The sequence below is a fragment of the Hippichthys cyanospilos genome, chromosome 3 (assembly GCF_059441005.1).
Source record: "Hippichthys cyanospilos isolate Australia breed blue-spotted pipefish chromosome 3, RoL_Hcya_1.0, whole genome shotgun sequence".
In the NCBI taxonomy this organism is placed as follows: domain Eukaryota; kingdom Metazoa; phylum Chordata; class Actinopteri; order Syngnathiformes; family Syngnathidae; genus Hippichthys; species Hippichthys cyanospilos.
The window spans coordinates 10,774,603-10,788,073 of NC_142371.1; the positions used below are offsets into that span (position 1 = coordinate 10,774,603).

Here is a 13,471-nt window from a genome sequence, read left to right on the forward strand (position 1 = left end):
ATAAATCGATTAATTAGTTATGGTTGAAATAAACAGGGAAAAATCCACAAGCTTTAACTGCAGTTTTAATGCTGTCCTGAGGAGGGTGCTCTACATCACTTTTTGTTTTTCTGCCCGCTTCAGTCGTTGACAAGCTCAGGGTTTAGTGTTGATTTCTGCACATGCAGAGCAAAGCTAAAACGCCAAATCATGTCAAGCAAAACATCAGCAAAAAATACACTAGAATAAAACCATAACCCCAATCGTGAAGTAAAAGATGGCACCTGCTTCCCACATTGTAAGTTTCATTAAAGAGGGCAAAGATAAATAGTGATATGTAGACAAAAACAATTAAAAAAAAACAAAACAAAACAAAGGGCACACAGTTTCAACAGCAATGTTTAACAGGTTGCTCTATGGAGGATCAATCAAATGAAATGTAGTACCACAGAAGCCAGTGTCAAGAATAGCTTGTAAAAATGCTATGCAACAAAAATAAGCTCAGCGTTATGAGCCGTGAAATTACATTTTGAAGGGATATTTTGTTTGAGGAATGCCAAGTTCCAGATGGCCCTTCTTTTGAGGAATTTACAGAAGGTTTGCTAAAGGCAGCTCACTCGACAAGATTAAAAGCTCAGTGGTGATGGAGAAAGGAACGAATGAACTGGATAAAGGGGTCATTTGGATGACCTTTCCCTCGAAAACCCAGTGTTAAAGCCACGCAATTGCCCAGAAAGGAATATACAGACCCAAGTGAAACAACCAGCAAGGAGTATCCACAGTCCCTCCAGCAGAAAAAATAAATGAATAAATAAATAAAAAAACTGCAAAAGGCATCTATGAGGCAAGTGTCCAGCATAACAGTGGGCGGATATGTATATGGATATAACCCAGCAGAACATTTCTTCCGTACCCATCGTCTGTCAGCGATCATTTCTTAATGGTCATAATTCGTAAATGATTGCCCAGGCAGCCACAATGCCTTGCACGCAAGGCTACTTAATATAGATCACATGATCATTAACAAAGACGTTTTCATTATTTTGGAGGTATTTTAAGATGTTTAAAAGTATTACCCAAAATGATTTTTACCTGGTAAAATTCAAAACTATAGTTCAGTAAACTGTAAAGGAACAACAAATGTCTACTGATGCAGTTGATCAATTTTTCAAGTTACAAATGGATCACCCTGTCCAAACACCCAACCCAGGTGTCCATGGCAACGAGAGTAACAGCGTGACTGAATGCCAATATTAGGTGGAAGAACATTAGCTTTTGCCTAGCAACAAGTGTCTGCAAAAATATGCTATTATTCATACATTTATTTTCAACTGATCACAGGGTCACATGGCTCAGCTAGGACTGACTTTGTGGAAGAGACATGCACCATGACTTTGCTGGGCCGAGTTAAATGATAGAAATAAAAATCATAGCAATACTGTCGTCTATGTCGCAAACCCATTTTAACTCATTCACTACCATTTTACTGCGCTGGTAGTGAATCACTTAACTCACTCATTGATAATGACAGCTATGTAAGTCAGAAAATAAATTTTGCCTGGACTAGCATTGAACGATATCATTTGATATTCATTGCAGTTTTGAAATTATGATGGTTTTTGCTATTCTGAGATTAGCCAATCATTTCAGATGACTGAAATTACTTAACAAAAATAGAAACACAACACTTTTGTTTTTGCTCCCATTTTTCATGAGATGGACTTAAAGGTCTAAAAATCCTTCCAGGTATACATTATTACCATTTCTTTCAAACGTTGTTTACAAATCTGCCTAAACGTGTGATAGTGAGCTCTTCTGCTTTGCTGAGATAATCCATCCAACCTCACAACCTCACAGGTGTGCCACATCAAGATGCTCATCAGCCACCATGATTAGTGTACAGGTGTGGCTTAGACTGTCCGCAAGAAAAGTCCGCCCCTTTTTTTTTTTTTTTTTGATTTATTGGGGATTTGGGGACCAGTCAGTATCTGGTGTGACCACCATTTGCCTCATGCCATGCAACACATCTTCATCGCATAGAGTTTATCAGATTGCCAGTTGTGGTCTGTGGAATGTTGTTCCACTCCTCTTCAATGGCTGCGCAAAGTTGCTGGATATTAGTGGGTACACGCTGTTGTATGCGCCGGTCATGCACATCCCAAACATGCTCAATGGGTGACATGTCCGGTGAGTATGCTGGCCATGCAAGAACTGGGACATTTTCAGTTTCCAAGAAATGTGTACAGCTCCTTGCAACATGGGGTCGTGCATTATCTTGCTGAAACGTTTTGGTCATGGATGGATGTATGGCACAACAATGGGTCTCAGGATCTTATCACGGTATCTCTGTGCATTCAAAATGCTATCAACACCTGCACCTGTGTTCTTTGTCCATAACTGATGCCTGCCTATACCATAACCCCACCACCATGGGCCACTCGATTCACAACATTGACATCAGCAAGGACGCCATCGACTGTGAGTATTTGCCCACTCAAGTCTATTACGTTCCGGGGTCAGGTTAAGACCCCGATGAGGATGGCGAGCATGCAGTTGAGCTGCCCTGAGACGGTTTATGACAGTTTGTGCAGAAATTCTTTGGTTATGCAAACCAGTTGTTTCAGCAGCTGTCTGAGTAGCTGGTCTAAGACCATCTTGGAGATAAACCGACTGGATGTGGAGGTCCTGGGCTGGTGTGGTTACACGTGGTCTGCGGTTGTGAGGCCGGTTGGATGTACTGCAATATTCTCTGGAATGCCTTTGGAGATGGCTTATGGTGGAGAAATGAACATTCAAAGCACGAGCAACAGATCTGGTTGACATTCCTGCTGTCATCATGTCAATTGCACGCAATCTCAATGCCTGTGCAATCTGTGGCATTTTGCTGTGAGACAAAATTGCACATTTCAGAGTGGCCTTTTATTGTGGACAGTCTAAAGCACACCTGTACACTAATCATGGCGGCTGATGAGCATCTTGATGTAGCACAACTGTGAGGTGGGATGGATTATCTCAGCAAAATAGAAGTGCTCACTATCACACATTTACACAGATTGGTGAACAATGTTTGAGAGAAATGGTAATATTGTGTATCTGGAATCATTTTTAAGTCCATCTTATGAAAAATGGGAGAAAAACAAAAAGTGGTGCATTTATATTTTTTGTTGAATATACAGTCGGCCCCCGGCTTACGAGCGTCCTGATTTACGAACAATTCGCCTTACGAGCGTGGATCAGGGAGATTTTTGTCCTCCGCTTACGAACAAACCTCTCGCCTAACGAGCAATTCGACATGCCGGTCATTGAGTATGTAGAAATGTTCTCGTTTAATTGCGTCAATAGAATCAACAGTAGCGACATCAACAATCATCAGTAGATACTTGTGGCAGTTACGTGAACGCTATTGGTCTTACAACGTCACACTGACTGTCTCACTCACGGTGTCTAAATATATTACCATTTAAGTGTAGTGTTTGTACAGCTAAAGGGAAAAACAGCTGACATGAAATTAAATGTGCCGATTGCAGGACAAAGAATTGTCATTGGTTTAAATGTGTGTTTTTTTTTAAATTAATTGTCAATACATTCCAACCGTTTAAAAAAAAAAGTGCGAATAATTATCAGTCAGTCACGGAGATGCGAATATGCTATTGGTCGATTAAGGTCACCCGGTCTCACTCACGGAGATGCTATTGGCCGGCGTCACACGTCAATCACAGAAATGCCGATATGCTATTGGCCGAACGGAAGGAGAGAAAATTAGTGAAAAACGGAATGTTGTGAAGACTTTGCAAACTTTATCTGTTAGACATAGCTTCTAAAATTACTAGCAGCGGTAAAGAAAGAAATAAGAGGATGATGTTTTAGTATCTGCGTGATTTGCACCCTGACTGAAAGAGTTACTGTAACACTGTAAGACCAATAGCATATCTATCGCCGTGTTAACTTTGAGCGTTGGACTCTGCCCCCCTCTGCTTACATCCAGCTCAAGTCTCGTCGTTTCAAAGGTAAAAGCTATTTATCCATTGTATGAATTATATAATGCAAGTACACAGCAGATTATGTCACTCAATTTTAATATACGTATACAGTGTGTCGTTTTTACCTAAGGCTTCGGCGCGCGTTGCACGCATTCACGAATTAACATGGGTTTGGATTGCCCGCTATACGAGCAATTCGAGATACGAGCGTAGCGCTGAACGGATTAAGTTCGTAACCCGGGGGCCCACTGTATATAGTTACATTATACATGTTCAATGCATTTGAAAAGGGATGTTTATCTCTTCAAATGGAGATGTGTAGAAATAATTTTGATTCCTTTTACCACAACAGATGTCATGTCGTTGGAAACTGTATATAAACACCAGAGCTCATGTTTCAGTGAGGTGAGTGACCAGGAGAGGAAAATGTGAGAGGTCACGTAAACAGTCCTGCCAAAACTCAATACACACCTGTTGTGCTGTCCACCCAAAAAGGAGGTAAAATCATTTGTTGGTTTAATCATTACAGATAAGGCAGATTTCTTTTTCTGTCTTATAATTTTCAAGCTACTTTTTGTTAAGATTTTTACTTTTCCAAAAAATTCAAATGTCCTGAAAGGAGTGCTACTTGTGTTTTTCCCTCCGCTGCACTACAAGAAATTGCTCTCTAATTGTGAAACTGAGAAACATGGTTGCCACCAGTAGCTGAGTTGTATGGAGAAAATGTGTTTTCTGTCAAATAGAGAGCAGCTCAAAAAACACCGCGGGTCTGCAACAAAACAAAGACTATCGGGACAAAGCAGGGCGCTATAAACCTTTTATTGTGTTGGGCCTTTTAGTAAAAGGAGAAAAGAGATCCAGGGCACTCCACTTTTGCTGGTGTAACGTCTTACTGGCAAGGTCACCAAGTTCACACAAAAGCAGGACTTGAGGGTTATCTACAGAGGTAAAGGATGTAGCATTTTTTTTCTCCTAATTAAGATAAAACAAGAATATACTGTATATTTGTCAAATGTAAGGTTTATCTTTTTGGGGACAAATGACAGGGTAGGAAAGCTTAGTCACGTCAACAAAAATATCAGAATGATAGACATTGAAATATGAAATAAAAATCTTGACTGACATTCTCTAACCATCTAACTACTAAGTGGGGTTGTGGGATTGAGGAGAAAGAGGAATATCTTCCTAGTTTAGAACCTTCTTGGGGTTGGTGTTGAGCCAGTGAAGATTGAGGGAGCGTTTGGCTGTTTCTGTGCGTGTGTGTGTTTGTACATGTGGAGGACATCTGTGTTGTTCATTTTACCTCATTGCATGAAACGTCATATTTTAATTGTGACCCCTTTCTGGTACACTATACTATAGTGAACCCCTCATCTGAAATGCATTGTGTATATTGCGAACTGGGTATTCAAATGATGGACGACAGTCGAAGTCTGACTGAGTCATGGTTTCATGTTGATCCATAGTCAATTTCCGTTGAATAAAATATGTCCAGTCACACTGTCTTTTTAGTCCTACAGCCAACTGTCACAAACTGTGTATGAGCTACATGCACTTAAGGTTGTTGTGATCACATGAGCATAATGAGCCAATCAAACAAATCAAGAAATTTGCAAATACTGTACAATGACAGTGCAGGCATTCTCTTCTCTTCTATTCTTTATATTGTCAAGTGGTGGCATTATTTTATTGTATTATTTTAGATTTGCCAATGTTTGTCTGATAAATTCATATACAACGACCTGGTAACGTTAAGTTCGAAAATGCAAAATTTTGCGGGAATAGGGATAAAACTGAAATATAGACAATTGTACTTTAGTCTATAATAGGGTCTAAAAAGGGTTAGATCTTAATAGATTGACTTGCTCAGTCCCAACCAAGCACACGACTTACCCTAGGTTACTCCATCACATAAACTTACCATCGTACAGTACTTTTCACAAATAAACCTAAGTGACTTTTTATTGTCTTTTGCAAGCAACAATGAGTGTACTATGCAGCAAATTCAAATGTTCCCTTCAAATTATACAACTTTCTTTGCCGAATTCATAAAGTAACAAAGGTAACATATGTACATGTAATCAGTGATAGTCAAGACGGCTGACAAGAGCCCCAAACTTCAAACATTACAGCCTAATGTTTGTGAGCTTCACTCATACTATAATTTCACTTTGTCCGGTCTGAGTTTATGGCTTCTGCGGAAGAATAAGAGATTCCAAGACTCAAACTGATTTGGCAACAAGCTTGTTAAGTCTGTGTGTGCAGGTCTTGGTCAAGAATGTGAGCATCTGTCAACAACAGAAATGGAGAAACTTTCAGGCTATTGCATGTGAGTTTGATTTTGAAAAAAAATCACCTTAAAATGTGACACACAGCCAAACATCCTTTAATTGGTTCACTTCTGAAATTAAATATTAAAATAAAAGTATTACTATATTTAGGGCATACTTATTGGAGTGCTACACCTCTTGAAAACTTCAGTAGTCAGAATTTGTGACCTGAAGTTTTAAAGTCATTAGGGAGAGGTAAAATTTTAAACAAAGGTTAAGAGTTTTAATGTACGGTTTCAATTTAGAGTTAGCATTTCAGAGCTGGATTTCAATCTTTGATTAAGGTTTCACAGCTAGGTTTCAAAGTAGAGTTCTAGTATCAAAGCAGGGTTTTGAACTTGGGTTTCAAAGTAGACAGCTACAATGCCAACCAGTGAGGATTTTTAAAGCAGGGTTCATCTTACAAGTGGTCACAATTTTTGATAGCTGTAGCAAAAAGGAGTTGAAAATTTGAGCTGTCAGAATGTGTGAACACGGGATTTAAAGTACCGTATTTTCCTGACTAAAAGGCGCACCTAAAAGCCTCATTTGTTTTTAAAAGCTGATAGTGCGCCTTATATATGGATCAATACTGAGATTGGGATTCGTAGATGGGGAATGAACTGCTAAAATAAACTTTACCTGTTTCTTTTGTGTGCTTACAGTTGAACAAGGTTGGTCATATTGACATTGAGTTATTGTGCTATTGAGAGTTTAGAGTTACTATTTGAGTTATTATTGTTATTACTTTGAGTATTTCTATATTGTGATTGAAAAAGTTTTAAATATGTCATTAATTGAGGGTGCGCCTTATAGTGCGGGAAGTACGGTAGTTAAGGTTAGGGTTTTAATGAAGATTATCCAACTAGGGTATCTTGGTATTTCAAAGTTGAATTTTAAACTACAGTTAGAGTTTCAAAGGAGGGTATGAAACTAAGGTCTTTAAATTTTGCTTTGTGCTTCAAAGTAAGTATAGCAATATAATGTTTTTAACAAACCAACTCCAATATAGTGAAAAATATAGCCCAATATACAGCTGCTGCTGGAGTCCTACAGGCCAAAATGGGCCGATAAGACTTTCTTCAACTTGACAGCAAATTTTACAGCTGGAGTCTTCTAACGGGTTTGGGGACTTCCACCACTAAAGGTGCCTTCCACCATACAGCTCAACAATGGAGGCGTCTCAACACCCACGTGCTGCCAGCAAAATTCTCTAAGAGGTGGGCAGTGATGGCCCTCACAATAGGTTTGAGTCTGCCAGCTCGGACTGGGATCTTCCCCCATCATCAAAACCAACATCCCCATGACATGGTTGGATGACACCTCCACCCATCTCTTCACCTGAATGTCAACGGCATGTGGCTGCAAGTCCAATTATTAACTGCGGCCTAAGGTCTCCTGGTGCCAAGACACGCGTCCCCTGGGGTGAGTGCCTTTCAGGCCCCAATACCCCAACTACCCAAAGTTGGCAAGAGGATACCCTCTTGTCCACCGAGAACTTCAATGTACAGGCGCTGTGCCAGAAGCCCATGAATATGCCTTATACCTGTTTGGCCCCTCTCTTGGTGAGCCACTCTAGATTGGAAGAGAAACTATTCCGCAGAGCATGTGGAGGTGAACCTAACTATATTTAGTCCAAACCTTGACCTTGCACCCCAGATCGGACTCCTCCCCTGCCAGAGAAATGACATTCCACATTCCTAGAAGCAGCTTCTGTAGCTGGGGCTTTAATCACTTAGATTGCACCCCGATCGGCCCTCCAATAGGTGGTGAGCCCATGGGAAAATTTGACACACAGGTACATGTAAATCAATATTTCATTTGACTCATTAGCTAAAAATGTGAGAATAATTCTTCATTGGATTCAGTGCCACATTTGACAAAGAGGAATGTTTATGTTGTAGTGGTGTGAAGTTGGACGCCTGTTTAATGTGAGTGTAATACTAATTATTTGTCTTTGCTGTGTTGGGTTATGTATTTATGGTTGGTTAGCTTTGATGCAGGGCTTACTCATCTTTTTCATTTAATATTATGTTGACATAGAGGAGTATATTTCTTCACTAAGTCAATAACATAACAATATATATATATACTGTATATATGTATATATATATATATATATATACTGTATATATGTATATATGTATGTATGTATGTGTGTATGTGTGTATGTGTGTAGTGTTAGCGAGCAGATGGGCTGATTCAATGTAATAGTTCTGGCATATGATTGTATTTCAACTGAGTTATCTTTAAAATATCAGTTTCAAAATGCTTTCACTTTCCATAGTGTTGCCATGGCTATATGAACTAAACAGGTTCATTCTTGTTGTGTTAGGCAGAAAAATAAACATGTACTGAATATTACTTGCAAGTCCTTAGAGCTATAATCATTCATCCAATTCCAAAGACTATAATTATTCATTTTTTCCACCAATCTGGCTACTTTTGAGAGAAAAGTACAGCCTTTCCCTGTACTTGAGAAACTACCCAGTTATTAGCACTGTGGCTTCTTTTTGCCAGTTCTTTTTCTGTCCTTTCTTAAGTTCTGACAAGGACGAACCTAGCATAAGCACATCAGTGGCCATGAGGCTACTCTAGTAGGCTACTGCGACATACATATAAATATGTAATGGCACTCAAATACATCAAATGCACATAAAACTGTCATCAAGGACATGAACTTATGAAATCCATAGCTCCGGTGCTTCTAGTGGCTCTCTGATCTCTTTTCAAGAAGGTCTGGTCATCAAGTGCAGTCGGTTGTTAAATACGGTTTTAAATAGCATGAAACCCCAATTTCCACTCATAAAAGTCCAATCATTTACTGGTGAATTGTATTCCAGACAGCACAATCCTACATGATGTGTCTGCATCTAACACTGCACACATATATAGCAGGCTCCAAATGGCTTAAAAGAGCTGTACGTCTGAAAGTCACATTGGGAGACTGTTAAGAGGAAGTGGCAAATGATGAACTGAGAGCTTCAATGAAAATACCTGTCTGACACAGCCTTCATAAATTCATCCAGCAGGTCATCATATGTCTGGCCTCGCACCCTCTTGTGCCTGAGCCCAATGTACAGTGGATCCTGCAACAATGCCTGAAAAGCACACAATGAAGAGCAAAACAAGAAGATGAAACTACAATATTTTGAATGCTACTTTATTGAATAAGATTAATGAATACTTAAACAAATAAATAATGATGTCCTGCAAAATTATTATGCTGTCTCACACATGCATATTTCATTTTCTGGTTTTGTTTGTGGTGAGGGCTGATGCTGCTGTTAAGCATGATGTAAACAAGCATAAGCCTCACCCTCGTAATTAATAAACAGTGCATTTTTATGTTCATACAAATTTCACTGGGCAGTGAGCCTAACTCCTCTCGAAGCGAGATAGTTTTCCCTAGAATGACTATGCACAAACGTCTCAAAGTTTTGAAGTTTTAATCCGAAAATCTTGGCCGCTGCTTTTGCCTCATTTCAGCGAGCATCCTTTACTTCTCATGCAATTTGAAAATATAATTACACAGTGGCTCTAAAAAAAGGAAAGCATGGAGAGAGTGGCATGAAGAAGGAGAGAGGGAAAAGAGCGAGAGAAAAAAAAAGAGAGAGAGAGAGAGAGAGAGAAAGAGAGAGAGAGAGAGAGAGAGAGACGGACAGAGGGAGAGAGAGACCCCTTCCACTGCAAGGTCGAGAACCAGGCCAGAACATTATTTATATCAAGCTGACAAGTCATTTCCTGGCAGGCATTTATTGGTTAGTAACATTTTGGAGTTGGCCAAGGTAAATTGCAACCTAAACAGGCAAAACGTGATCATTTGATGTCTGAGCATGGACTAATACCAGTGCTACTTTGGTGGTCAAATCAAAAGTGATGCAATCACGTGCAATACCGAAAAGTCATAGGGAAAGCTTGCAAAATTTGCAACAAATGCATACACATACAACAGTGCAAACTGCCAATCCCTGCACGACTGTATCAAGGCTGGGTTACATGATTGCAGCAGATAGATTGCTGCTATGTCACTTTAAGACATTAAGTACAGTAAAAGTACTGTAAAAAAACTGCATCATCAATAGCTCAAGCCTTTATATATATATATATATATATATATATATATATATATATATATATATATATATATATATATATATATATATATATATATATATGTACACGTACACACCCACACACACACTGTATGTGAGTGAGTGAGTGAGTGAGTGAGTGAGTGAGTGAGTGAGTGAGTGAGTGAGTGAGTGAGTGAGTGAGATCCCCACAATATCCATTCAATGACAGAGAAAATCCCATAATAGCAGGCAGCCTAAAAACAGTCAGGGCCCAAATGAAACCAACATCCACAAGAACTCAGCCCCTAGACAGATGTAGCTGGTATATTTAGCCAATTACATCTCATTTGGGCTGTCATCTCTTCAGAATGACTTTAAAAAGGGAAAATTCAACCACAGCCAGGCAGACGAGTATTCTAATCTCTTTAAGAAGTCAAATTTGCAATTGTAGCAAATAAGTGTGCATTTATTCATCCAGACATACTGTATTTCCAACCGACTTATATTCATCAAGACATACTGTATTTCCAACTTCAATTCTAGTTTGATGTAATCATATCTAAGAACAAAATGAACAGATATATACAGTAATTTTTTTATAAAAAAAAAATCACCACTAGGCCAGGACAGTCAATAGTCAGCATGTTTATACCACAGTTGAGAGTTTAGATTCCAGATTTGAATCTTGTCTCAAGCCTTCCTTTGCATCTTTGCATGTGCTACCAATGCTTTTGTAGGTATTTGTCCCGCCACATTCCAAGATATGTATTTCGGATTATTTGATGTGCAGATTCAGTTTTTCTGGGAGACTAATAACTGACAGAAACTTTTCATCCATCACTCAAACCGTCACTAACCCCAGTCATGGGCAGTCTGGTAGTATTGACTGAAGATCTGTCAGCATATCAAATTCATCACTCCGGTCAGTGACGTTTTACTGATGACTGATGGAAACATGCACCACGTGTCTCTGTGTATTTCTTCATGTGAGTAAGTAAGGCCCTGTCTACACGTCGCTGGATTTTTTTAAAACGTTAGAGCCGGGTGGACAATTCATTCTCAATGCCTTGTTTGTTTGAAAACTCACATCCACAGCAAACCATCAAAGCATATTTTAAAGTGCATTTGAAATATAAATGTAATGTAGGGGGGTGACCAAAAAAAAACATCGATTCACATAACAATCAAGATTCTGATTTACTATGATTCAGAATCAATTGTACATATATAGGTATATCTCCTTCTGAGCACGACAGATCCGGTTTAAAGCCGAGAAATGTCATTTTTCCCACTCGTACGTTTGTTGCTCCTTTTATCCAGTACATTGTTTACTATACTTTACATTATTTACTAACCCACATTAGAATTTGGGGGTAATGATCTTAGGTGCAGCAGCTGAGTCATCTGAAGTTTGTCCATGCAAAAAAAAAAAAAAAAAAGGCCTCTGACGGGTCCATTTCACTGTGTTAGGCACAGAACCCTTTTAGGTTTGCCACGCCTTTGTCAAAATTACATTGAAATACTACACAGAGATGTGTAAATATAGACATGCATGCTGACTATTTTTAATCCATTCAAAACTACAGACATATGCTAAACTGCTCAATGTTTGAGAAATGGATGCATTTGGGTGCTCAGTTTTCTAGCTGGCTGATATTTGCACATAAGTGCACAAGAGGGACGTGCTTTCCCAGCTGGCAAACATCAGTGGTAAAAGTGGGTTGCCTCCTTGGTAAAATGAGATTAGGTGTATATATATAATATATATATATATATATATATATATATATATATATATATATATATATATATATATATATATATATATATATATATATATATATATATATATATAGTGGTACCTCGGTACTCGACCGCCTCTATACTCGACCAAATCGGTGCTCGACCAAAAAATTCAAGTAGGTAACGCATCGGACCTCAAACAGATTTTCGGTTCTCGACTAGCCGAGCCGAGCCGAGCCGAGCCGAGCCGACCCGAACGCGCTCCTCGGCCCTTCTCGGCCAGCGGGTAAGCGCCAGTTCAACTCAGACCGCCAGCGGAGTAAGACGTTTGTTCGAGTATTTCTTCCCGGATTTAAACTTTTTCGTGTTGCTCTAGCCCTTAATAATGGGTCCAAAGAAAGACAGTGATAAGGGGAAGGCAAAGAGGAAAACAATGAGGACCACTATTGAACCGAAGAAGGAAATTATAGCAAAATATGAACGTGGTGTACGAGTGTCCGACCTCGCGTCGCAGTTAGCTAGCGTCATCATGGAAGGAGTAACTCCCTCCCGTCCTCTCCACATCCATTCCTGTATGCCATCAACCACTCTCCAAAACGTAAGTAAATTATACAAAATGGTTTATAATGCTTTATTTATCTTTATCTTTATCTTTATCTTTATCATGTACTGCTTGTGCACATTTACTTGTGCACACATACTTTCCATTATTTCTTATGGGAAAATTGGTTTCGGTGTTCGAACAAATCGGTGCTCGACCACCACCTCAGAACGGATTATGGTCGAGTACCGAGGTACCACTGTATATATATAGATATATATATATATATATATATATATATATATATATATATATATATATATATATATATATATATATATATATATATATATATATATATATATATATGGTTTGTCTTGGTAAATTGGATCAAATGGTGTGGATATAAACTGGTGACCTATGCTATAAATTATGTTGAACTTTCTTTTGGACGTCAATTTATTTTTAACAAAATACTATCAGTTTTTTGCATGTTCATCTTGAATAGTCAGTCTGACTGAAGTTATTTTCTACATTTTATTCATGCTCTATTGTAAAACCTTTACGTTTTCACTGCATACTAATTGTTTCTGCTTACGATTACCACTTAACATGCTTTTCAAGGTGATGTGAAACATGTATCCCTCGTTGATGCATATGCATTTTGAACATACCAATCGAATGGCAAACTCTGCCACAAATTATGATGTATCGTTTGCGAAAGTAACTAAAATGGTGAGATAGCCTACTTTACTGTAAGTATAGTTTATGAATGACCTTTGAGTTATGTTATATATTGTTGAGTTGAAACTGAGTAGCTGGTGGTCAAATGTTCGCACTACC

The 13,471-nt window shown here is 38.7% G+C and overlaps 1 protein-coding gene across 2 annotated transcripts in view; it reads right to left on the bottom strand.

Moving 5' to 3' along the window:
* Nucleotides 1–13,471, bottom strand: part of me1 (malic enzyme 1, NADP(+)-dependent, cytosolic) — a 79,695-nt gene that overhangs the window by 6,139 nt on the left and 60,085 nt on the right. For both annotated transcript variants that reach the window (XM_088411528.1, XM_088411529.1), the window contains exon 6: nt 9,266–9,369. In XM_088411528.1, coding sequence (XP_088267654.1) covers nt 9,266–9,369 — 104 coding nt within the window. The remainder of the gene's footprint in view (nt 1–9,265; nt 9,370–13,471) is intronic.